At 40.0% G+C, this 26,210-nt stretch overlaps 1 protein-coding gene across 2 annotated transcripts; it reads left to right on the top strand.

Moving 5' to 3' along the window:
- Window positions 1–35: 35 nt before the first annotated feature.
- Window positions 36–16,914, top strand: LOC135326130 (amyloid-beta A4 precursor protein-binding family A member 1-like). 2 transcript variants are annotated; one of them, XM_064503981.1, is made up of 4 exons: window positions 38–1,347; window positions 9,333–9,431; window positions 12,847–12,886; window positions 16,629–16,910. In XM_064503981.1, the coding sequence occupies exons 1-4, from the start codon at window positions 196–198 to the stop codon at window positions 16,844–16,846; spliced, it is 1,509 nt and encodes a 502-aa protein (XP_064360051.1). In that variant the 5' UTR covers window positions 38–195; the 3' UTR covers window positions 16,847–16,910. The 2 variants fall into 2 exon arrangements, with proteins under 2 accessions (XP_064360052.1, XP_064360051.1); XM_064503982.1 differs by lacking the exon at window positions 9,333–9,431 and having other exon boundaries at window positions 36–1,347; window positions 16,629–16,914.
- The last annotated feature ends 9,296 nt before the right edge of the window (window positions 16,915–26,210 follow it).

The following is a 26,210-nucleotide window of genomic DNA, read 5'->3' as shown; positions in this document are numbered from 1 at the left end:
TTTCTCTCCGTTGATTATAAGGTGCCTTAGGATGAGGAGCTCAGTTGGAGCTCCTCATCATGTTGGAGATGTCTAGTCCGGGATTGTTTATTGACTCTTTTTCTTTTTTCTTTTTTAGAATAACCTCACTCTTTTAATTTCTTTCCAGCCTTGGTAGACAAATACCTACCAAAGGCCTACATACCAGAACTTTCCATGAACCATTTGGTTGTACCATCTGAGGGAGAGGTGAATGAAGAGCCAGCAAATGAAGAGATGAATGAGTCAGTGGAAGCTGACCTGGAGCACTCGGGGGTAGAAGAGGAACAACAGTATGTGATTCGCTACTCAAGGCACAGAAACAGCTGCCAAGGGATACTGTCTGGGCAGGAAGAGGAAGGGATGCTAGCTCGATCAGCCAGCACTGAGAGCGGCTTCCACAATCACATGGATGCTGCAGAAGGGGATGTTATAGCCACAGCAGAGGATGGCTATGATGTAGGTAGAGTTCAGGAGAATGAGGATGAGAGTACGTATGCAGTGCAGTACAGGCCTGAGTCTGAGGAGTACACAGAAAATGCTGAGGCAGAGCATACTGAGGCCATTCATAATCAAATGCTGCCTGATCGTGTACGTTTCCACTCAATCGAACATGAGGAAGCCATGAATGCAGCATACTCAGGTTATGTCTACGCTCACCAGCCCTTCCACCGAGGAGAGGATGAGCGGTATGCTGAGCCCTATGCCGACTATAGGCTGCAGGACCATGTGTATGAGGAGATAGGGGATGTGCTGGACCTCGATGTCAGGGAGGGGCTTCAGCTCTATGAGCGGGAAAGGGAGGAAGCTGACAACTATCGCACAGAAGCTCTTGGTGCCCGCCTTCATCATTATGATGAGCGATCTGATGGAGAGTCTGACAGCCCTGAGAAGGAGGCAGAGTTTGCACCATATCCAAGAATGGACAGCTACGAACAAGAGGAAGATATTGATCAGATTGTGGCAGAGGTGAAACAGAGCATGAGCTCTCAGAGCTTGGACAAGGCTGCTGAAGATATGCCAGAGGCAGAACAGAGTTTGGAGCATGCTCATGCTTTCCCTGGCAGGGGACATGAAAGCAATGGTCAACTGTCAGCTGGTTCTAGGGCCACAGCCAACTCAGGAGAGTTGATACAGAGGTACAGCAAGGAAAAAAGGGATGCAATATCACTGGCCATCAAAGATATTAAAGAGGCTATTGAGGAAGTGAAGACGAGGACTGTTCGTTCTCCTTATACCCCTGATGAACCAAAAGAACCTATTTGGGTGATGAGGCAGGACATTAGCCCAAGCAGGGACTGTGATGATCAGAGGCCACTAGGTGGAGATGTAAGTATACAAAGCTATTGGCTCACATATTACAATTAAAGGAACAGGGTCTATTTAATATACACTACAGTGAAACTGAATAGGTTATACTCTTCTGTGACTCATTTTATTCCTCATTGAAGTATATAATGTTTTGTCTATTTTAAATTTGTACTCTAAAGGGTGCATAAGGAATATACATATACATTTTCAGTGTGCCAAATTTTCCTTTATGAAACACTACTGACTTCGTTACAGTTATACTAGAGTTGAATTTGACACAGAAAGCTCTACTGACTTTTTTCTGAAAGAAGTGTTATTACTTTTTTTTTCTAACATACACTAGATAATTAGAATAGCTACCAAATAAGTTACCTTATAAGGTATAGAACCTTGTGCGTTCCTGTTAATTCTCAACTTGTAAGTTTTGTTTTCTGTCAGATAATAATGCTAACAGTATCTATTAAAAACTTGTTAATATTATTTATTATTTTTATAAAGGTAATATCACAGATACAGATCTGAAAAGATTCAGGCTCCTTATCTGCTTGCAGTCTCTAGAGATTTGCTATGAATCCTCATGCATTATATTATCATTGTAAAATAATTTTTCTCCTCTGACCTGACTGGTAAAGGCTACTATTCAGGTGTACAGTCTTAAATTTTTTTTTTGTTAATTCTGTACCTCTTGGCATCAAGCCTAATTTGCATCAGAATCGGTTTTTGTTTTTTTTTTTTTTTAATCAATATCAATTTATCTTTTAAACCAAATTTTTGTGACCTAGGTGTCAGGGCCCAGAGTGCATCCCCCCTTCTAGGAGTTTAGTTGGCTAAGTGAAAGAGTTTAGCTGGCTGAGCCCAAGGTCAGCTCCCTCGCTGCTAAGAGCTGTTGTGAAGCAAGCTAGGAGCAAGGCCCTGCCCCTCCTTGCCCTTGGGAGCCGCTTTTAAGCTGAGGCTGCACCACTAGCCCCGCCTGTGCTACGTCGCAGCTGTGCAGCAGCCGTGTCTGCGCCCGGTCTCCTACCTCCCCGAGTCTGGCCCGGACGCGCCGGCTCGGCTTCCTGGCTTGAGCCCGGGCCTGCCTCGTCACTACAGACTTGCCGGGTGAGCAGTGGGCTGTGTCTGGCCCTGGCCCTGGCCCCTGTCTCTGGCCCTGGCCCTGACCCGGACTTGCGGCTCTGCACCCCGCCTCCTTGTTGGTGAGGTCACTGCTGGCGCCTGCCTGATTGTCACGCTCTGCTCCCGGCTCCCTCGCCCCTGGGGAGCAGCCGGCCCTTGCTGCACCCTGACACTAGGCTCCCATCAGAAATACCCAGAATACCTCAGTCTCTTCTGCAAAATCAGCAAAGGGAATTCAGATGATGAAAAATGGATTATATGCAGTTTAGACAGGAGACATACTTATGCTTTTCCAGCTACGTTCAAAATAAGTAACGTATTCTGCAATTAGGAAGAGATTTAGAAGCATAGTGTTTGAACTGTAGAAAAACATGCAAGTAGTTTCCTGTTTTTTTTTCCTTAGAAAGTCATCAGAAACACCCATGGTTATGAATATGTTCTAGTTCTTGTGTGCTGCTTCTACATAGTCTCATTGAAACTTTTTAAAAAAAGGATTTTTAAAATTATCCCTACAAATGTTTTTTAAAAAATAAAGCCATTTATAGAATTGATTATCAATCATGTGGGGGGCTAAGGTAATCTACCCATTTTATCCTATATAGGAAAACAGCAATTTTTAGCATAAGTTTCCAAGAGTTATGATTAATTTCCTCCCATTGTTCAAATATGTATCACGGTATTTTTTGTTTAATCCTGTTGTAAGTTTTGGTTAGTGTGTTGTGTATGCTTATAAATGCTGTCCTGATCTGGGAGAATCGCAGAATCACAGAATAGTTCTTGTTGCTCTACTAATTTTCTGCTCAGAATCCTAAGTACCAGTGATAATCTCAGAGATGTTAGCTTGGAGATCCTGTGGAAGGCTGAGTCCTCTCTGAAGGTGTTCTGGCTTCTCTCCAAAACCTCTCTGCATCTAACAGAATTTGACCCTCTAAGGTGTGCTGTTAGGTAGGCTCCAAGTTGGTACACTTACATAATGATCGGATCAGGTATTTCCTTAGGTATGTATTTGTGTCAGATATGAAAGCTCATTGGGTTTTGGCTTTTTGTCCCAAAGAGCTCATTTTTTCCTTCAGTATTTTTCATTGCCTGCCACATAGGGACCTGACTATGACTTTCAGTGCTGGCTGTAATAAAAACAGTAAAACATAAAGATTATAATTATAGCTCAGTGCAAAGATTAAATGTTGGTAGGTATATAGGCAATCTAAATTCTTGGGAAGAGAAAGCAGGAGTTGAGCAAATGGTTTAAAAGGTACGTGGTAGACCGAGAAGAATACATGTTTTATAAGAAAAATAGAATATGGGACTTGGTGGGTGGGGGTTTTTGCTTTTCAATTAAGATAATGGGTTCTATTTATATTATTGGGATCTTTAATTAAGATCAATTCATACAGGTCTGAACATTCCATTGTTTTTTATCAGAATATTCCTAGAATTGCTTAGAAGTGTGCTGAACAAAATGGAATTGTGCTAAGTGATCATGAGAGATACATTATAATAAAAATATAGCAGAAGCTCATTCATCAGAATATAGATTTCTTCTTTTTCCCTTCAGAAAAAAACAAGATTTCAGAAAAACTAGGAGTTTTTCAATGTAACCAGTATATGTCAGAGGGATAATTCAATTTGATTTGTAACAGTGCTATTGAATTAAAAAGGGATTAGATTAAAAGTGGTACTATTTTACTTACAGGTGTCATGTGTCATCCCCCCCCAAAGTATCAAGGAACCACAGACCACTGATGAAAATTAGATGCTTATTACATTTTGTCTTTTTTCTGGTCTGTCTTGAAAAGTGTTCAATTCCACACATGCCATTTTTTTTAAAAAAAAGCATTGTTTTTAGAAGCAATACTTATTTGAAAATATTTGTATTATTTTGTCTCGTCAATCACATGATATCCAAACCTCTAAGACCTCTTTAGATCAGAATAGCAGTCATCTTTAATTTAGCTACTAGCTCTCCAAGAGAGACTGGTGAAGCCAAGGAGTCAGAAGAATGATTTGCAGTTGATAGTCATTGAATATGACAACTTTGCCTTTGCATTTTTTGCAAATTAAAAAAAAAGGAAATGTCATCCCTTTAATGCTGAACATTCCAGTGATAGTTTCAAAATTAGATGTTCAGTTGAAGACAAATTAGAAGAATCCAGCTACTAGATTGAGAGACTGACTCACTCAAGCAGTGTTTGACTAGCATACAGCTGAGAATAGATTTTTGGGATTGTTGGGGAAAGTTTATGCAACAAGGATGAGAGGAAGGAGGCTACAGGGAACTTGGGTAAAGTCTATTGGTTTATAAGACACCCTGTTTTCAGTTTTAGTAACAGTTAAATCTACCAACAAATTTCAGTCATTCCTATGTGTTTTTTCCCCAAAATAAATGCTTTGTAGGTATATTAAAAAGAAAAATGCTAGCAGCTCAGCACATGTGGACAATTCTATCATAATAAGATGATGTAGTCATGTGATATAGAAGGTAGGTAACAGACTTCTGTGAATAAATAATGTATTCAAGTACCTATTTAACATTGAATGATGTGAAGTATTTGCTGACAAGTACCTTGTACAATCCCATTTAGTGATGTATACTTTCACAGGGGGTAACTGAGCTCTAGATGTCTGGTTCTGGTGCAGTTGTATTCTTGTGTATTTGATAACATTTGAAAGATGTGTTAGTACCCTTGGGATAAATGTGTGGATTTTTTTCAAGCCTGAAACTCAGGGCTGTGTCCAGTTGGGTTTTGAATATCTCCAAGGATGGAGACGCCACAACCTCTCTGGGCAACCTGGTCCAGTGCTCAGTCACCCTCACAGTAAAGTTTTTCATCATGTTCAGACAGAGCTTCCTGTGTTTCAGTTTGTGCCTGTTGCCCCTCATCCTGTTGCTCGGCACCACTGAGAAGAGTCTGCCCCCATCCTCTTTACACCCTCCCTTCAAATACTTATACACCTTGATAAGATCCCCTCTCAGTCTTCTCTTCTCCAGGCTGAACAGTCCCAGCTCTCTCAGCCTTTCCTCACATGAGAGATGCTCCAGGCCCTTCATTATCTTAATAGCCCTTTGCTGGACTCGCTCCAGTAGCTCCATGTCTCTCTAGGCAACGCTCTTCCTAATGCAGCCCAGGATACCATTGGCCTTCTTGGCCACAAGGGCACATTGCTGGCTCATGGTCAACTTGGTGTCCACCAGGACTCCCAGGTCCTTCTCCGCAGAGCTGCTTTCCAGCAGGTCAGCCCCCAGCCTGTATTGGTGCATGGGGTTATTCCTCCCCAGGTGCAGGACCCTGCACTTGCCTTTGTGGAACTCCATGAGGTTCCTCTCTGCCCATCTCTCCAGCCTGTCAAGGTTCCTCTGAATGGCAGCACAGCCCTCTGGTGTCTCAGCCACTCCTCCCAGTCTTGTATCATCTGTTTTTGAATATAATATCAGTTAAAGCTGCACAGCTGCAAGAACAATGACATCGAGAAACTGACACGATAGAAAAGACTGGAGCTTCAGTTAGATTACATATTCTGAGTGTGGAATTGGAGAAGTGCAGTTCATGCCCTCCTGAATAATGCTCATGGATGTAGACCAGTGTGGAATTTCTGGCACACATGCATATCAGAGACAGTGGCGTACAGGGATTTCCTTTAGAAAAGCCTGTGTTTCTCCTAGGTAAATACTATCATCCCTTTGGAAGGGCAAGACCCTGTATCATTAAGGTAGTGTGCTAGGGAACAATAATGGGCAAGAGCTATCTCCACTAGAAACTGCATATTGTGGATGCTCCTAGCTGAATATGGGAAGGGAGGCATTTAAAGTGCAAATAGAAGATGTATGCAGTGCATGAATCATAGGTCTTCAGATATATTGCTGCTAAAAGTGGATAAACAGCATCTCTTCTAAAACAAGAGCAGATTTTTGTATTAGAAGACATTTTAATATAAGTAATGTGCCTTTCATAGGCTATTCAGTAACCAAATGGCTTGAACAGGATAGGTTTGATGCAACACAATGCTATTGCCTTTCTTACTATGAGTTCTGTTATTAAATCCCACTGTAAAATAGCAATGGAGGACTCTCAGATGAAGTGGATCACATGTTAATAGGCTCAAACAGTGCTGAAATTAAGATGGAGTATTTTTGGATGTACCGGGCTGAATATTTTAAGAGAAATGTAGGTAGGTTTTCAAGGAGAAAAAAATAAGTTTGCAGGTACTTATTATTATTGCTCTAAAAAAAAAAAAAAAAAGACATTGCAAGTCAATAACAAAGTTTTCTATGGTAATAATAGAAAAACTGACATTCATTTATTGTTTGTGTCTTGATAAAGTTTTAGTTAGGCTTCTAAAGCAGTTCTGTTAACTGTCAAAGAAGCAGTATTGGACATTTGCTTTAGACATTAGTTTATAGTGTTTTAAGTAGCTGTACAAATTGTTCATCCTCCATGATTTAATCAAATTTTTCTTGCTCTTGGTATAAAAGCTACTTGCAGGCTGTAGTATATGTTGTATATTGTACCTCTGAGCTTTCATTTTGCTGAGGAAGACAAATGGGTAATTATTCTTCAAAGACCAAACTTTGACATACAAGCATTTTTGGGAGTAGCTTTCATTGCATGTCTTGTAGCACACTGTAGGTTATATGATGTTTGGGGTTGGTTTTTTTTGTTTTTGGTTTTTTTTTTTTTTGGTCAGACTGCAGTAGCTCTTTCAGAAACTTTTGTAGCAAACATGCAAAGACAGTGCCTAGAAGGCAGCCGTATGATCCTTTTGACAGTCAAATAAGAATAATATTCTTATTAATATAGTTTAGGATTTTTGTAATGCTACTAGAGTGACTGTTAACACATTTTAAGCAGGGGTGAATTTCTGAATGTTAGCAATTAGATTAGTTTATGTAAGAGCATTTTTTTAATTATTATTTCAGCATATGAATATGAGAGCTCCAGGCTTTTCAAAGAATTTGTGGATACATTTGGTATTGAAAGATCATATGCTTTATTTTTTTCTTTGCTTACTGTTTAAATCTCAACCTTCCAATATCTGTATACTGATGTCATTGTTAGGTTGACAGTACTGCAGACCTTTTATGTTTAACCCTAATATAAACAGTATTATGTATCTAATGGGAATAGGAATGCTATGGGAATGCTTTCCCAAGGGAATAGGAAATGCTACTTGTGCAGTTGAGTCTGTAACTTCTTGTATTTCTTGTAAAGCTGAGAACTGTAACTTCTTATGAAGTCACATGGTAAGTTGGAAAGTATATAACTCTCTCAAAGTATTTGTGGAAGTGCTGGGGGTCTAATGGGTAATGGGTTATCTTTCAGTTTGACAACGCAATTATATTCCAGGATTCTAGGTGCCATTTCACAAAATCATCTTTTCTGTATGTCTTTTTTTGCCCCACGGTTGTGAATCAAAGAAAATATCAATTGAAGCAAGGACTACTGTTTACCTAGGATGCATCTGTACAAAGAATTGCTTTCCAACTCTTCAGTAGCCTGTATTAGTTGAATGTGATTCTGAGGTTTCTATTTAATAAATATACAGGATAGGCCTTCAAGAAATGAAGGGAAGGAGGAGAGGAGTGGGGGGGGGACTTTTTTTTCTTGTGTGTCTGTGAAGAAAAAGCTGAAGGAGACTCTGTAGAATTTCAGGGCTGCTGGGCTAAAAAAACCAGCATGCATAACTGAATACTAAAGCTTCCTTTGAGGGTTCACATTGTGACATCTTGCACTGCCTTGTCTTGCGAGTACCTCCTAAAGATCTGATTTTGAAATGTTTGATGCGTCAAAGCTTTGTATTCTCTTACATCTTAAATGATTTCATTAGTCTCCTTCATTAATTTGACACACTGTATTTTTTGTATCATATTTGCACTAAAATCCCAAGTATGTGATGTCTGATGGAGGTTTTATAATTTTACCTGAGAGTAGATAGATGACAGTGAATGAGTTGGGAAAATGATCTGAAAGTGTTTCTCCCTTAAGATTTAATCTACACTGAAGGGAGAAAAATGGGAAAATCTGTTGTAGAGAATATGTGAAATACTAAGATCACAGTATGAAACAGAAATAGTTTCTGTTTATGCAATGTCTAGAATGAGGAAGCATAGATCTTAATTGGTACATCTAGGTATTACTCAGTATATTTATAAAAGTTATTTAAGTCCATGGGAAAACATTTATGGACAACTTCTGTGGCCTACCTCTGCTTGGATTAGTCTAAAACTTTAGGCAAATCATACCTGATAGACTTTGTACTTGTTAAAGGGAAAAGTCACAGTTTGAGCTGCCCCCTACTTGTCAATTAAGAAAAATAAACTTTAGCTGAATCCCTGTTTTCTGATCATGGTCACTTCACTGATCTGTCATCACAATTTACTTCCATCTTGATGGCTTTGTCCTTTTTTTCCTTTCTAGAATGTTAGGACAAATTGTTTGCAACGTTCAGTTAACCCATAGGATAATTCGCCTGCATTGCAGTATGTGGTGCACTTGTGCAAGTGAAGGTACTGTAACTGCAACTTAATTGAATGGCTGACAAAAAGTGCAAGTCGTCTTTCTGCCACACAAGATAAGGTTTTGTGTCACACTTTTTGGGTGAGTGGTGTTTACCACTGAGGGCAGCTATTAATGTTTCAACCTGCTTAATTTAATAGATTATTGACAATGAAAAAGTTTTCCGTAAAGATTTAGGTGTTTAGATAAGTCTCAATATCACACTAGACTGTGTGTGTGATCATTGCAATAAAAAGGAAAGGCTATAACAATTCAGAAAATGTTTGTCCTGGTTTTGTTTTTTCTCATTTCTTATTCCCACTGCCAAATTAAAATGAGAGATATTTCTACATTGGTCACTCAAATTATTTAATTTTATTTTCTTACCATATCTAGTCTCTATCTCCTGATTCCTCTTCACTCCGGGGTGCTGAATCAAGTAGGCAACATCATCAGGATGTCTGCAGTACAGCAGAGCCCTCCACTAATAAAGAGGTAGTGCAATCATCTTTTTAAAAGCCACAGTCCTGTCTTTATTATTTATGCCTTTCTATTTTCTTTACCTCTTTGTACATGTGCAATCCCCTCTCTCGTACAAAAACAGCAACAAAAAGAAAAAGCTGGTTTGAAATTTTCTTGCTTGCCCGTCTGACTGAATCCATAACATACTGTAAGACTGTTTGTGGTGGCATTCCTTAATCTGTGTTTGGCTGCCACAGCACTTCTTTAACAGGCTAAGGGGTAATGATTTACTGAGGAACAGCCACCAATGTCACCTCTGTATTAGAGACAAGAGGAGGTAGCCCTTTTCCTTTTCTCTGCAGAATATCTTGCCCTAAAGAAAATAACATTTCTCAGCCAGGTGAATAGGCCCTTACAAATAAGTAGGTAGTAATTTAATGCTGCCTACTATTTTATTGTTGGGCAAACTGACCCATAGGAACATCGAAGTGATTTGTCAATAGCCTTTTTTTTTTTTTTTTTTTTTTTTTTTTTTTTGTAGGGGCCTGTACCTGGCAGCTTTCCACACTGCAATAGTTCCACTGATAGAAGATGAAAAAATGTCTTTTTTCTTTTTTTAAAACTTTAATATTAGATTTGTTAACAGAGATCGGTAAGCAATTAGGCACAGTTGCTGATAGATATCATGTTGTTAGCTGATAGCTAAGTACAAGTTATCTTCTACAAATGAAGAAGCTGATCTTCCATAACCAGAAATATTGGTTGAAAATAAAACAACAATTAGTCTATTCATTTTTTTCTTTATCATCTGGTGGAAAAAAGCCTGTAACCTGTACATATTTGTTTAAATGTGTGCTTGCATTTAGAAGGTGATGGAAGCTTTCAGAAGACTTCAGAATTTTGTCGTTAATTTATCCTGTACTGAAGCCTTCAACAGTATTGGATTGTGTCATGTTTTCATCTGCAATAGTCTTAGCTTGTTAAAGCTTCTGGCTTTCATCAGTTTACAGATGTAGTTGCTTTGTAAACACTCTAATGGCTGACAGTTGTTAGACATTATTAAACTTATTCAAAGAAAAAATGCTACCCATTTTAGTTTTCAATATATGATCACATACAGTGTTAGAAGTAATAAACTTTCAGAATAATTTCAGAATCGTATGTGTTGCTGTGTGTGGTGTTGTTTGTTTTTTTTTCACCCAAATAAACAACACTGCATACTTTAGTACCTCCCTTACAAAAATAACAATGACAAAGCAGCCTCATCATTTTTGGGAAAACACTTTTAGGTCTTAACAAAATCTTTATTTAAAATATAAATTTTACAGTGTTCAGTTTGATGGACAAATATCCAACATTAACGACCTATATTTCTCATTACTCATGGATATGTAAAATTAAAAATTATCAAATTCCTTTTTTCACTAACATTATCTGATACCTTGTTATTATTATAGTTTTATCAGAGCATCTCTTGACATGGGTAATAAATAACAAAATTTTGTCCGTGTAGAGCTTTTGAAATTAAAGCATTAATTTGATGTTAGCTTATACAGCTTTATCCTGAAAGGAAGTTTTATCAGCTAGTCAGATTGCTGAATAGTTGTCAAACCTGTAATTAGATAGGTAAACTTTGGTTTAGGCCTTGAGTCTGTTTAAAAAAATTTATATATATGCTTTGAAAAGGATACATATGTGGATAAGCTGCCTCTGATTTTTCTGAAGTGTAGAGTTGTTTTGTTCTCTAGGCTTGTCAGAATCCAGCTAGTTGAATCTCTGCTAGCACCACATTAGCAGCAATTACATGCAGTTATTGAAGTCTGTATAGCTGGTGCAGTAAAAATAAAGTCATCACAACAGATAGAATAGCCACAGAGCAGCCACTCCTAATTTGAAAACAAATGCTTGTGTCCTCTCAGCACTTGATTTCCCTTAAGCACTTTGACAGCAGGAGGTCATTACTTAGTCACAACTTTCTGTCGGTATCTTCTCTGAGAAGAGCTTTCTTGGTTTTGCTGTACAACTCAGTCATTTTCATGAGGAAAGGCCAAGTATATTAAGGGTTGTCTAGGCTCTGTTTTCTGTTTCATGCACCTTTTGTTTTTCTGCCATTTTATAGTGAGGCCAGTGTAGTAGGTTGAAAAATATTACTTATTTCTCACATCCTTCTAATAATAAATGGAAAAGACTCACTGGATTAGTCATTTACCTGTCACATAAGTATGCACCTTCCTGAGTGATTTATTTTTTGTCATGAATGTACAGAACCTGTTCAGCTACCTACCATAAAGAAAAACAACTTAGTATATATGTGAATGTGTAAATGCAACTGAACCACGTCTGAGACACTGGGCTTTATCCTGATTATACGTGGATCTTGTTTTAATATAACTGTATTGAGGAGTTGATCCCAATTTAATCCATTGTAGAATGAGGTTCAGGTTCATCAACATTTTTTAATGCTTGGCTTATCCAAAATCCAATGAAGCATATGCTTCATTATACCTATTACCATATGTTTTGACACACAAAGTTGTCTTTAATAAATTTTCCCATAAAGATATATTGTTGAATGTAACAAAATGGTGAGTCTCACTGAAGTTATCATTTCCAGATGGTTATATTGTCACCACAGAGCCTTTCATAGAAAGTTACAACTGGAAATGAGGTATTATTTTAGTCTGTGTGTTTACAAATGTAGGACAGATTTTTTTTTTCATTAGTTCACCTCTTATGAAACTGAGACTTTACTTGCTTGTTTAATTAAGTAAAAAAAAGTCAAAGACTAAATGCCTTGCTTGCAATTTCTGTTATCTAATCAGGCACATATGTGCTTTTGTGCTTGTTACAGCACAAACATAATTGGTGTAGGAATGTTATTAAATGAATTTACCCCAGAGGATATAGGTTGCTATGTAGCCTGTCCAAATTTGGAAGGTTGTATGTAGGCTGTACTAACATGGGGAACACATCTAAGAATAATCCTAATAAGTAATAAAATTTGGTTCATAATTAATTGACTGGATCAATGCTTTTTGTCATGAATAAAAACATTATTGGTCCATTTTAAATATCTCTATATGTATTTGTTTTTACTTGGGAAGTCAGTAGATTTGAGAGAGGATGTATTTTTCTGCATTCCTGTTTGTTAAAGAGAGCACAGCACTAATTAGTAGTCAGGAAGCATGCTGCCAAACACCAAGAACTAATTGGAAACTGAATGTAGCATGTTGCCTGATTGATAAACATGTTAATGGAATATACTATACTTAGGGATAATAACCCTCTAATAATTGGTCAGAGTTTGAAAACATTAAATATTTTCCTAATAAACTGTCATCTTCTTTTGTTAATAACTATCACTGTGATTTCATTTTTATGGAGGATTTTTTAATGTATATTTAAGCATACTTTGTTCTGTTTGAAATCCTGTTTGTCTTGATTACAGTCCAGAAGAAGCTTGGCTTCATTCCCAACATATGTTGAAGGTAAGATATATTTCATAACTTGAATATTTTTTCATTATATGAAGAATTCTAATGTTTATAATGTATAGAATTTTATGTGCACAATAGAAAACTTGCTAGGGTTGGGTGAAATGATTTAGGTTAAGCTGGGTCCAATCTGGAACTTGAATTAAAAAAACACTAGTAGGAGTTGAGAAAGAAGTTGAGAAAAATATCTCTTATTTCGTAATATTTTATTGATGGCTTGTGCTCCAGTTCTATTTGGTTGTTATCAATATCACTTAAAGTGCAGATTAAAAAAAAATCATGGAATTCATAATACATGTGGATGTGTGTGTGGAGAGTGATTTGTTCTCTGATAAGGAATAGAGGTTAGACAAAATGATCATAATGATCTCCACAAAATTGAGATTTAATTGACAGGCAAGTAGGAAGAAACTTGCACTGCTTTTCAGGTACTTGTCCTCTCATTAAATAACATTTCCTGTCTCAATGTTGCACTTCTACTAGTGCTAATCTTATGGGGGGGGGGGGGGGAAAGGTTCACACACTATTTGAGCTAATACTCAGTTCTGTGTACTCATAAAGATTGCATGCCATAAAATGCAATTAGATGTATTTGGTTATAATAGCATGATAGAAACTGAAAATTCTAAGTTTCTTTTGCTACTTTGCCCTGAAAGCAATTGAGCCATATGCTTTATAAAATGGCAAAAATGGAAGCTGATGTCATATTTCAGTTGGAATGTCTTGGAATTCCTTGATTGCTTTACAGTGCACTGTATATAAAAGGTTATATGATCATTGTCTTTAGACTGTAAAATTTATCATTGGTTTAGTCTTTAAAGTGTATGTTGTATATTTTAGAACCTGTGACCAGATGTACTGGTGTCAATTACACAGATTGCTTTGAAACTAGCTGAGGTTTGGAAATTTAAACCAATGAAGGATCTGTCTCAGATTTAAAATTTATCTACAGTAGGCAGCCCTTTCTTTGAAGGACCATCTTAAAGTGCCCTGCGCCCCCCCCCCCCCAAAAAAAAAAAAAAAAACCAAAAAAACCCTCTTAGCATTCTGAGATATTGATATTGGTCCAGTGGGTAGTTGCTTAAAACACTGAACTCTATTTTTATGCAGGGAATTGATAGTTTGAGGAAAAACTTTCAAACACCTGCACTACACTTTTATTCAACAGATAACTCTGACATAATGCATGGAAGGGGGCTTGTGAAGAACAATACTGTTGTTCTGCAGGTGTGTTCACATCTCATGAAAATAAAACACATTCCTTTTCCCTTTTGAATATGCTTCCTGTCTTATCTTTACCCCTTTCACCCTACGTTTAAGATTTTGTGTTTTGATCAAGAACTATACTATAAAGAGTTTGGTAATTGAAGTGGCGATAAGGCCTTTATGTATATAGACGTATAGAGCCAAGGCTTGAGCCTTGAAATAATATGCAAATATGCAGCACTTCTAGATGCTATGTGTCAGGAAGGGGTTGGTAAGATGCCAATGCCATCAGGCCTGGAACAGGCACCAACACGGTGATATCAGGATGCTCGATCTGTCCCATCTGGGTGTTCCCCTGCTAGCCAAGTAAAGCACCCCCCAGTCCTCCTGACCGTGGAAGCAGGTTTGACATGTGTGGCATGGTCAGAACAACAGGTTTGGTTTATTGTCCTGATTTAGGCTGCAGTGATTAAGTGCAGGGTTGCCCAGCAGGGACCCACGAACAGCACTGATCACATGATTTGCCTCCATTTTCCCATTTCTTGGCCCTCCTTTTTGCCACCCTTGTACCTCCCTTTCTCTGCCCTAGTCTCCTCCCAAATAAACAACCCACCCCTAATTACTTCTTCCCCACTGGTCCCAGTTTTGCTATGTCCGTACCCAAATTTGGTATTTCTAATACCGGTCTCTAGGCACTGTTGGCCTGATATGCTATCACTCATGTGGTTGCCCAGGCACTGGTGGCCTTGCAAGGTTCCACTCCCCAAAAGGCCCCCAATGCTCCCTGTCAGGTGTCTGTGAAGTCTGGTCATCTCTCACATAGCTCCCCCAAAACCATCTGTGAAATCCAGCCATCCCTCACAGCACTGCCTGTAACTTCTGCCAGCTTCTCCCTCTGTTGTCTGTCACGTCCAACAATTTCTCCTGTCATGTCCAGTAGTTTGCCAGTCCTGTTCAGTTAGCTGAACCTCGGGCCAGGGCCTAGTCAGCGGCCTGCAGCCCTAACAGTATAAAAGTCCCACTAAGGGAAAAATTCTATTAATTTGTGTTTCATTCTTGAAAGTGACTAGTGATCATAATTACCTTCATTTTTTGGGTGGCCAGATATGTAGTATTTGAACAGATTTAGCACACTCAAGGTACCTCAAAATCATTAGTCATAAACTTTCATCTCTAAAAAAACCATAAAGTGGGAAAGCTTCATGATAAAGTTTGTGTATGTACTCATATCTGAGTGTATGTTATGAGTGTGATTAAGATTTAGCTCCAGCTACTATTTTTTTTTAACTTAATAATGACTTTGGGGGATTAAGTTATTCATAGTCATTCTCAGTGCTTGTTAATCTCTTCTTTGGTGAATTAGTACAAAATCGGCATTTTTTGCATTATGTTCAACTTTAGGCCTTATCACCTCTTAAATCTTGGGCTAATCCTTGAGTCGATTAAAAACTCTGTTCTAAAAGCATCAGTTTTTTGTTCCTAGCAAAATGGAGAGCAAAAACAGTTTATACTTTTGATAAAATATATACAATTTTACCAATAGTATTCTCTCAAATGATGATTATCTGTACATTTTCACTGGCCTTGAACAAAGATTTTTTTTCTTACTTGTAGCAAAACAAGAAGCTTCTTGCATAAACCTTCCTTTTTTCTCAGATCATGAGAATTTTAATATTTAGAGATAAAAGTCCAGTCTTCTGTAGGTTTAATCCCCAAACACCTGAAAACCTGCAGAATATACATGTTGCTCTGTAAAGACTTAACTTTTGAGGTGATATATACCTCACTGCCCTTTAACTTTACACAGAAGTTGATGGGAGTTGAAGTCATTAAGTATCTTGCAGGACTAAGTAGCTTTTTGCAACACGAGCCCTTGCTCTGTATATTTAGCATCAAAATCTTTTTGTTTAATTTCCCCACACACACAATGCCCATGTTGGGACCAAGCGTGATTTTGTGTAAGGAAGCATGACCTAAAACTACTTTCCTTAATTGTGACTTAATAATATTGAACTCCTCTATGGGGGGGGGGGGGGGGGAGTGTCATGATTGTAAAGTACTCTTGAGGAGATTCCACTGTTATAATAGTTATGGCTAATATTCAAATGAGCAAGTTGGCACCCTTTCCAGCCCTCTTTATATTTGTGACCATATCTAAACAGTAATGTGTTTATCTTAGTCAGGATTACAAGGCTATTGGTAGTGGTGAGAGAACAATTTAAGTATTCCTGTTTCTTTGTAAGAGCAAAAATACATAGAGGTTATTTTGCTCTAGAGTGAACCCTGCCTCATAGGGGAATGAACTATTGTGAGAGGTTGAATTAGCAAATAGTTTCTGCTGGAGAGATGTTGAGAACACATGCTTAGTGTTTTGTATGCCTTGATTGAAAGTATTGGTTGTTGTGCCATCATGCTAAAGTGAAGTAGTTCAGAGGAGCATTTATAGCTCTCAGGTACAGGCTCAAGTAGTTAGAGTACTGTTTTCTTACCGTGGTTTAATGTGATTTTTTTTTCCCCTGTGTTTTTGTAGTTCCTGGACCTTGTGATCCTGAAGACTTAATTGATGGAATCATTTTTGCTGCCAATTACCTTGGCTCCACTCAACTCCTTTCTGACAAAACTCCCTCCAAGAATGTGAGAATGATGCAGGCACAAGAGGCTGTCAGCAGAATCAAGGTGAGGGATGACTCTTGCTGCTTCTCAAGTTGGTGTTTTAAAACTGCAGATGTGAACTTCTTGTATATTTAAGTCTTCTCATGTTGGGTTATCTGTGATTTCAGAAACATTAAGTGCCTAATCTTTCTTTCTGCAAGATAAACCACTTTTTTAATGCTGCTTTTGGAACAAGGGTGAGAAGAAAAAAGTACCAGATAATTCTAATTCTGTACGATACAACTCATGCTCTATTCTGTGAGCCAAAATCTATAATGAATGGTGGTCTGTTATATATTACCTTTAAGTTGTGAGAAAACAAGTTTGAGGAAAGCTAATATTGCAGCTGCTTCTAGTTTGGCATTGGATGATAGTTCTACAGTGGTAATGCCTGCAGTTATTTTTGACCATCTTATGTATAGTGTTGCCTCACCTCATAGTAGTTATTAGCTGGTAAGAAAAGGCCTATGACGGTAAAGAGTTAATCTGGAGAAAGTAGTGTTTTGTCTGGTGTCTGATGTATTCATTACCCTTGTTTTAAAAACAAAAATGCCCCCTAATTTCCATGTAGGTGGTGACCAGTGATAGGCATTTGTCTGCTGTATCATTCCAGAAAATGCAGAATCATCCCAGGGCTGGACTATGTTGTTAACTGACATTAAGGTGTGTGGGTGAATTATTGTGCTGTTGTAGAAGATACTGCAATCTTAAGATGCATCCCCCCCAGCTATGTAGTGTTAATCATCTAGCTTCTGATAATTCACCTATTCAACAAAATCCGATATGAAAAAATGTTATTAGTTTTCATTAGTTCAGTATCTATGTGTCCTTGTAAAGTAAACTGCACAGAATTCAGACTGTATGTGTACAACTGTGTAAAAGAGCGAGGAAGGTAAAGAGCATATTATTAGCAGGGCTGGTAGCACTATTAAGGCTGCCTGATGCTTCCTGTTGTTATTCCTTGACATATTTTCCATGCTAGGTGCCTGATTCAGTCTGTGCAGTGACCTTTTAGAGGGAAGCTCCAGCTAGAGCCATTCATAATTTTCCAGAAGTTGTCATTTTGTCCATGTTCAAATACATGAATAAATTCTGCTAGCCTTGTTTTTGAAAATCATTAGCACTCTAGCATTTTGGAGCAGGCAGTGTTTAGCAAAGAAGTAGCCTTGCGTCTTTTGATATCTCTGTAGCAGCTTGCTCAAATTTAGACAAGTAATAAGCCTAATAACAGTGGTTGGTGTGTGTGGTTTTAGTACTTTTTTTTAAAGAGGACATACTTGCTGAACTTGCTCAAGCCTTGACAGCTCATAGCGTTGACCAGACTGTGTGCACTATTTGTAGAGTGGTTCTTCCGAAAGCTACAGGGATGGACTGAGATTTTCCCCTGTAGTTGCTGCCCCTTACCTACTCTGGGTACCCAGGTCTGCCACTGAAACAGAGAGTAAGTAAGGCTCTCTTCTGTGCTCAGTGGCCCCCATGTCTTCTTTCCTGACACTTGGACTGCATGGTAGAGATGTTGTCTGACTTGAATTCAGAGGGGACAAAAGCTAGGTTGAAGAATGAAAGAAAATAAGGACTTTGAGACTGGATCTGGGAGGGAAATGTGACTGGAAGTTGAAAGGAAAGAATAGGATAGAAAACTGATGGTAGGAGTTAGGAGGCTCGTGAGCTTGGGCCTGGCTGAGTAGGGAGTTTGGGTCCAGGATAAGAAGTCTATGAAGGAGAACATTAATAGAAAAAGATTTAAAGGAGGGAGGTAAATAAGATTGGGACAAAGATGTATTGGTGCAGAAAAGACTGGGCTTTGGGAGGTAGCGGAGAGATGAGTCTGACACGTTAAATGTATTTCTTACAATTTTATTAACAAAATACAGCATATACCAAGGCAATGTGCCTCACCACAGTATAGTCCTGAAGAAATCTACTTGGCTCACTTCACACATTAAACTTCTACATTGTACGCCTCAAATAAATGAGTAGGCATGCACATACCTGGTTGTAGCAAATTTGTTTTGGAGTTGAGGTCCGTGTAATTGCATTTTTGACTTGGTAAGACCCTAGCATGTGCGTAGGAATTTCTGAAGCCATGAGTGAATTTCAGAAGATCACTTCTTTACTGGAATGGACTGCAGGGCATGTATTACCACTACGCACTTCTTTGACAATTGCTCCTTTTCTGCTTCTAGGTGAAAATCAAGAAACTTACTTACACAGCCCTGGGCCTTAGGGTCTCCAGTTATTTTGTTTTTCGGGGGGAAGGGGTTTGATATTTTTGTTGGCTATTGCCATGAAAGCCAACCTTATTTAGTGATAACTTCATTATGATAGATGATGTAACAGAACTCTGGCTGCTGGATGCATCACTGCTCAAGACAGCACTTAACTCAGAATTGTAAAATGTTCCTGGCAAAATGCTGCTGATGTTTGTGTCCTACTTTTTTTTTTTTTTTTTTTTTTTTTTTTTTTTTACAGAGCACATGGGATTTAGCACTGTAAGGTGTTATATATGAAAAACTTCTGTCTGATTAAAAGAAGATAGCAAAGGTTATGAATTAAGACTAAACTTTTAAAAACCCAAATACCTGAAATTAGGAAGATTAAAAAGCAGGGCAGTGGCATTCTCTGTGCACATAACTCATTAAATCAACATGTCACTTTAGGTTCTTGCAATTGGAAGCGTTACTTTTCTGTTTATTAATCCCAGAGTCAGAATAGTTGGGGTTAGAAGGGACCTCTGGAGATCATCTGGTCCAACCCTGCTGCTCAAGCAGGGTCAGCTAGAGCAGGTCGTCCTGGGCTGTATCCAGTTGGGTTTTGAATTTCTCCAAGGATGGAGACTCCACAACCTTTCCTGTTCCAATGTTCAAACACCCTCACAGAAAAAAAGGGTTTTCTTATGTTCAGATGGAACTTCCTGTATTTCAGTTTGTGCCCATTGCCTCTTGTCCTGTCACTGGGCACCACTGAGAAGAGTCTGGCCCCATCTTCTTTACACCCCCCCATCAGGTATTTATACACATGGATAAGTTCCCCCCGGAGCCTTCTCTTCTCCAGGCTGAACAGGCCCAGCTCTCTCAGCCTCTCCTCGTATAGGAGGTGCTCCAGTCCCTTAATCATCTTTGTGGCCCTTTGCTGGACTCACTCCAGTGAGTCCATTTCTTTCTTGTACTGAGGCACAGAGAACTGGACACAGCACTCCAGGTGTGGCCTCACCAGGGCTGAGGAGAGGGGAAGGATCACCTCCCTCGACCTGCTGGCAATGGTCTTCCTAACGCAGCCCAGGATACCATTGGCCTTCTTGGCCACAAGGGCACATTGCTGGCTCATGGTCAACTTGTTGTCCACCAGCACCCCCAGGTCCTTCTCCGCAGAGCTGCTTTCCAGCAGGTCAACCCCCAGCCTGTACTGGTGCATGGGGTTATTCCTCCCTAGGTGCAGGACCCTGCACTTGCCTTTGTGGAACTCCATGAGGTTCCTCTCCGCCCATCTCTCCAGCCTGTCCAGGTCCCTCTGAGTGGCAGCACAGCCCTCTGGTGTCTCAGCCACTCCTCCCAGTCTTGTATCATCAGCAAACTTGCTGAGGGTGCACTCTGTCCCGTCATCCAGGTCACTGAGGAATAAGTTGAACAAGACTGGACCCAGTATCAACCCCTGGGGGACACCACTAGTGACTGGCCTCCAGCTGGACTTTGCGCCACTGATCACAACCCTCTGAGCTCTGCCATTCAGCCAGTTCTCAATCCACCTCACTGTCCACTTATCTAGCCCATACTTCATCAGTTCATCTATGAAGACGTTATGGGAGATGCTGTCTAAAGCCTCACTGAAGTCAAGGTAAACAACAGCCACTGCTCTCCCCTCATCCACCAAGCCAGTCATCTTACTGTAGAAAGCTATCAGGTTGGTTAAGCACAATTTCCCCATCATAAATCCACGCTGACTAGTCAGTGAGCAGTGAGGGCCAGCTGCACCCCCAGGGACAGGCAGCCAGGAGCCAAGAGGGATAACATGGCAAGCAGGGCAGGGGCCTCACCAGTAAGGGCCCAGTCTCCAGTACGCAAGTGAGGTGAGCAGGGCAGACCCAGAGATTGTGATTAGGTTCAACCAAGAGTCCGGATCATCGTGGTCGTGAGGCAGGTCCAAGGTCAAGCCAGGAAGTCAGTCTACATGTCAGAGTCGGGATCAATGGGGTCCATGGCCAGGCGCAGTGTGACCACAAGGCGGGAAAGGGAGGGATGGATACTGGCATAGAGAGACACTCAAGGTTTGTGAGGGGTAAACAAAGCAGATTTAATCAAGGACTTACACTCCAAACTGCACGGGGAGCCCTGGGAACTGCGTGGAGGGGTCGCTGATGGGAAGCTGCTGGACCAACGGGTTGCATACCATCAGCTTCCCAGGGATCAAGCTGAGGTTCCTTGGTTCCTCCTCCTTGAGAATAGGGGTGAGATTTGCTTTCGTCCAGTCCCCAGGAATCTCCCCTGATCGCCATGACCTTTCAAAGATAATCGAGAGTGGCCTCGCAATGACATCAGCCAGCTCCCTCAGCACTCGTGGGTGCATCCCATCAGGGCCCATGGACTTGTGTATGTCCAGTTTATTTAAATGTTCCCTAACATGATCCTCCTCCACTGAGGGTAAGTCCTCCTTGCTCCAGATGACCCCTCTGGTCTCAGAGGCCTGGGATTCCTGAAGGCCAGTCTTACCACTAAAGACTGAGGCAAAGGCGGCATTCAGTGCCTTGGCCTTTTCCATGTCCTTTGTCACCAAGGCCCCTGCCCCATTCAGCAGTAGGCACACATTTTCCCTAGTCTTCCTTTTGCTGCGGATGTACTTGTAGAAGCCTTTCTCGTTGCACTTCACGGCCCTCACCAAACTCAACTCTGGGTGGGCTTTGGCTTTCCTAACCCCATCCCTGCATGCTCGGACAGTGTCTATATTCTTCCTGGGTCACTTGTCCCTGCTTCCACCCCATGTGCACTTCCTTTTTAGGTTTGAGTTTTGCCAGGAGCTCCTTGTTCATCCATGCAGGTCTCCTGCTGCCTTTGCTTGATTTCCTGCTTGCTGGGGTGGACCATTCTTGAGCTTGGAGGAGGTGATCCTTGAAAATCAACCATCTCTCTTGGACCTCTCTTCCCTCCAGGGCTGTATCCCATGGGATTCTTCCAAGCAGGTCCCTGAAGAGGCCAAAGTCTGCTCTCCTGAAGTCCAAGGTTGTGATCCTGCTCTTTGCCTCGTTCCCTCCTCTCAGGATCCTCACCTCCACCATCTCATGGTCACTGAAGCCAAGGCTATCCCTCACCAGTCTTTCCTTGTTTATTAGTATGAGGTCCAGTAGAGTGCCTCCCCTCGTTGACCCCTTGATCACCTGTGTTAGGAAATTGCTGTTAATGCACTTCAGAAACCTCCTGGATTCCTTGTGCCCTGCTGTGTTGTCCCTCCAGCAGATATCAGGGTGGTTCAAGTCCCCCATGAGGACTAGGGCATGCGAAGGTGAGGCTTCTTCCAGTTGTCTGAAGAAGGACTCTACTACTACTTCTTCCTGATCAGGCGGTCTATAGCAGACACCCACCACAATGTCACCCATGCTGGTCTGCCCTCTAATCCTGACCCATAAGCTCTCATCTGGCCTCTCACCTGTCCCTAAGCAGAACTCCATGCATGCCAGCTGCTCTCTCACATAAAGGGCACCTGCCCCTCCTCACCTTCCTGGCCTGTCCTTCCTGAAGAGCCCATATCCATCCATGTCATTGCTCCAGTTGTATAAGCTATCCCACCACATTGCTGTGATCCCAATGACATCATAGCTCTGTAACTGCACACATGCCTCCAATTCCCCCTGTTTGTTTCCCATGCTGCGTGCATTAGTGTACAGGCACTTCAGAGAGGCACCCAGTTGTACCGATTTGCCAGAAAGGGCATGAGAGCTTTCCCCATAATGCTGTCCTGTAGGCACTTCCTTATTTATGTGCATACACTTGGGGTGACTCCACTTTAGCCCTATTTTGTTGATTACAAGGTCCCTGCTGTTTACATGACCCCACACACTTTGCTTGCCAGCCTGGTCCACCCCTTCCTCACATGACTGTTGGTCATTCTCTCCCTCTGTCAGAGTCCAGTACTCCGACCAGTTTTTTTTTTTTTTTAAGATATTCCACACACAGTGCAATGTTTTATATAAAAGTTTACTTTGAAGGTATTTGATGTTACATGGGATTTTTGATTTAGCAGAGTGATCCAGCAATATACCAAAATCAATACAAGTGTATACACAGATATGTAATATATTATTTTCCAAATGCCAAAGATGGCAAAGAGCATTCATTTTCTAGGTGTTACAATTTAGTGATATGGAAATAACCAAAAATGAGGTGCATGTTTACCTTCTGAGTCAAAAAGGCCCCCCAAAAAGCCCACCACTGTGAATGCCCAGAAGTCTACTTATCTATTATTTTTAATCACAGTAATTTCTAATAGTACGTGTAGCTTTTCTGTCCAGCCAGTTTAAAGCATATTTTATATTTTTCAGTTTGTTTCAGCTTTTTCTCCACTTCTTAATTTTAGGTGTGGTATATTGGAGGGGAGAGAAGTGCTGTTTAGGATTACTCTTTCAGTTTTACATTTACTTTAAAACAGTTTCCATTTTTTTTTGGTTAATGATGTTATTTACAAACGTGTAGCTATAACTTTGTAACTCCTTACATCTCTGGCAAGAGTGGGAGCACACTTCTCATTTTGTTGTTTTATAGCTGTCCCAGGGTGTATTTAGATAATAGGAAGTAATGCTTTGGAGGAGATTCTATGATACTGGATGTGATAGAGTAGTGATGTCAGAGGTGAAAATCCTGGTGTAGTCAGTTGTGCCCTGCTCACTCTTCTAGGACAGGTAAAGTGGGTATGGATTTTCTGAGGTAATATGAAATATTTCATATTGAAATATGAAAGTCTTGTTTGTTATGTGTGGATATTAAGAATCCATAATGCTTTTAATAGAGATCTTACTACTAATTTCTAGGCTAAACTTTGTGGGAATCTAACCAAGAAACAGTAATTAAAAGTATGGCTTATCTGAATGGATTTTAATGGGACAAGGGATTGATCTCTTTCTTTGTTAGTTTAAGCCATAGGCATACAATATTGCTTTTTCTTAATTTAAGAAAAATCAAGCTATAAAAGCCTGCAGCATGATAATTATGTTTGCCTATGAAATGTTCTTAGCCTTCTGTTGTTGCAAGTAGTACCTACTAGAGCAGAGATGAAAGACAGGGGTGTGTGTGGGGGAAATAGCATCTCTTATTCAGCTTTTTATTTCCTGTATTTAACAGGACACTGCATGTGGTCACTTGTAGTGCTTTAGTTGTGTGCCTTTGTTTATGGCAAATAAAATACTTGCCATGTTTGCTGATGGCAAAATTGGGGAAAGGGGATATTAAACCCAAGTAAGTAAGTAATATGTACTCATTCCTGTGTTGCTGCATCAATGCAAGGGCAGGATTAGAACCTAAAACAAGTTCTCACCTTAAAAAAACGTTTATAGATTAAGTCTTTGGAGTCCTTCAGACTGACAAAATCAAAATAGAGGCTAAAACTTGACTCTAATCTTTGTGCCTAGGTATCATAAGCCAGTTTTTCCTTTGTACATGAATAGCTCTATTGCCTGTAGTTATTCTTGTTTCTCACTAGACTTGGCATGAGAAGAATCCCCTTCCCCCCTCCCCCCCCTCCCCCCCCAAAAAAGAGGGGGAGGTGTTCCTGATGGCTTCATGTATGTTGCCTGTAGGCAGTGCAGCATAATTGAGGTGGAACTTCCTACAAGATCCTGTCAGCATAGATATAAGTCAAACTCTTGATGTTATAGTACCACACTTTTAATGTGGTTTTCTTATTTCAGTGGAAGCTGAAAACGTAATGCAAGATTGTCAGAGGCCAGCACTCTCTGACCAGGTTCTCTTAGATATTCCACACACAGAGAGTGCAACGTTTAATATAAAAGTTTACTTTGAAGGTATTTGATGTTGTACAGGGTTTTTGATTTAGCAGAGTGATCCAGCAATATACCGAAATCACAATACAAGTGTATACACTTATACAGTTCAATCACAGTACCAATGTGATCGCCATTACTGGTCTCTATAATATGCTCACCGTCACAATGCTGGGTGTCCCCAAGAAGGAATACGTGGGTTGAAGCCAGCCCAAGCCCATTGCTCTCTTCAAAATTCCTTTGGTAGTTGTTGAGGTTTTATACTCTGTGTTGGGCTGAGCCACGTATACACTTCCCTCATGCTGGTCTGGCTAATTCAGGGAGACATTCACATTATTTTGATAAACTTGGGAAGAAACATTTACACCTGGTCCAATTAACAGATATGGCTGCTTATCTAAAACAAAGGCCACCCTCTGGTCCCCCTTGTGTTGAGATAAAGTCAGCTCTGTACAACAGCAAGGACTAACGAGCTGCATCCACACTGTTCCTGAGCTTCATGGGGCACCTCACCCTCTGAGCCTTCTCCCATTGTAGGGGTTATTGGTCAGTCACACCCTGCTCTGTTGTTCCTAGTTTAAAGCTCTTCTTACAAGGTTGGCCAGCCTCTTGACAAAGATCTCTAGTAATGCTTCCCAATAGCAGATAGAACTGACTTCAGACCACGCATTTGTTTAGAATTTGGATAATCATTTCCCACACTTTCTTTAAATGAGTATCTTTTTTGTTAAAGCTAGAAAAGAGGATTGTGGTGTTTGCCACTCCCCTGGCCCTTTTCTCTGTGAAGTCTGGCTAAGTTACAACAGGTGCAATGCTTTGTAGGCATTCATTAAACTCAAGTGACTTGAGTTCACTTAAAGGTACTTTTCCATTTGTTTTTTTCCAGCCACACTCACTATCATTTTTGAAATAGCATGGAAGGAAGTATCTTTTCATGTTTTACTTCTATGGGATTCATTTAATACTTTTAACAATGCAGAAAAGTTAACATTTGTTGGGCTAGAATAGATTTAAAAAACAAATTGTTATAAAATTTGGGATGATATATCTGCTTTCCATTAATATCAGTAGTTCCAGATTTGAAAGTGTTAGGCCCAATGTGATCTGTGCATAGGCAGTTGATCTGAGTGTATGCAGAAAGTTCAATTTAGGAAATTGCAGATTCTTTCTGCCTTAATGTAGATCTGTTCAGAATGATTGCTAGGCTTTGTATGTAAAGTAGCAATTAGAGTTTTTATTTTCATCAGCAGATTTGAGCCTTGCTCCTTAAATGAAGTGCTTGGATTCGGTTTGTTCTAAGAGCATAGAAAGAACCTTCTAATTTTAAAGTAGCAAAAGTTACTTGATGGCGCAGTAGGATTTGTCTGATCATGCCTCTTGCATAGACTGTTGTTTTCATGGGTAACTTTCCTTTGTTAGATGGTTACAAATGTCAGCTTCTTTCATGACATTTCTTTGCTGCATTAACTATTTCTT

Source organism: Dromaius novaehollandiae, unplaced genomic scaffold (assembly GCF_036370855.1).
Source record: "Dromaius novaehollandiae isolate bDroNov1 unplaced genomic scaffold, bDroNov1.hap1 HAP1_SCAFFOLD_176, whole genome shotgun sequence".
NCBI classification, from domain to species: domain Eukaryota; kingdom Metazoa; phylum Chordata; class Aves; order Casuariiformes; family Dromaiidae; genus Dromaius; species Dromaius novaehollandiae.
The sequence above is the reverse complement of the archived record's forward strand: the minus strand, read 5'-3'. Positions and strand labels throughout refer to the sequence as shown.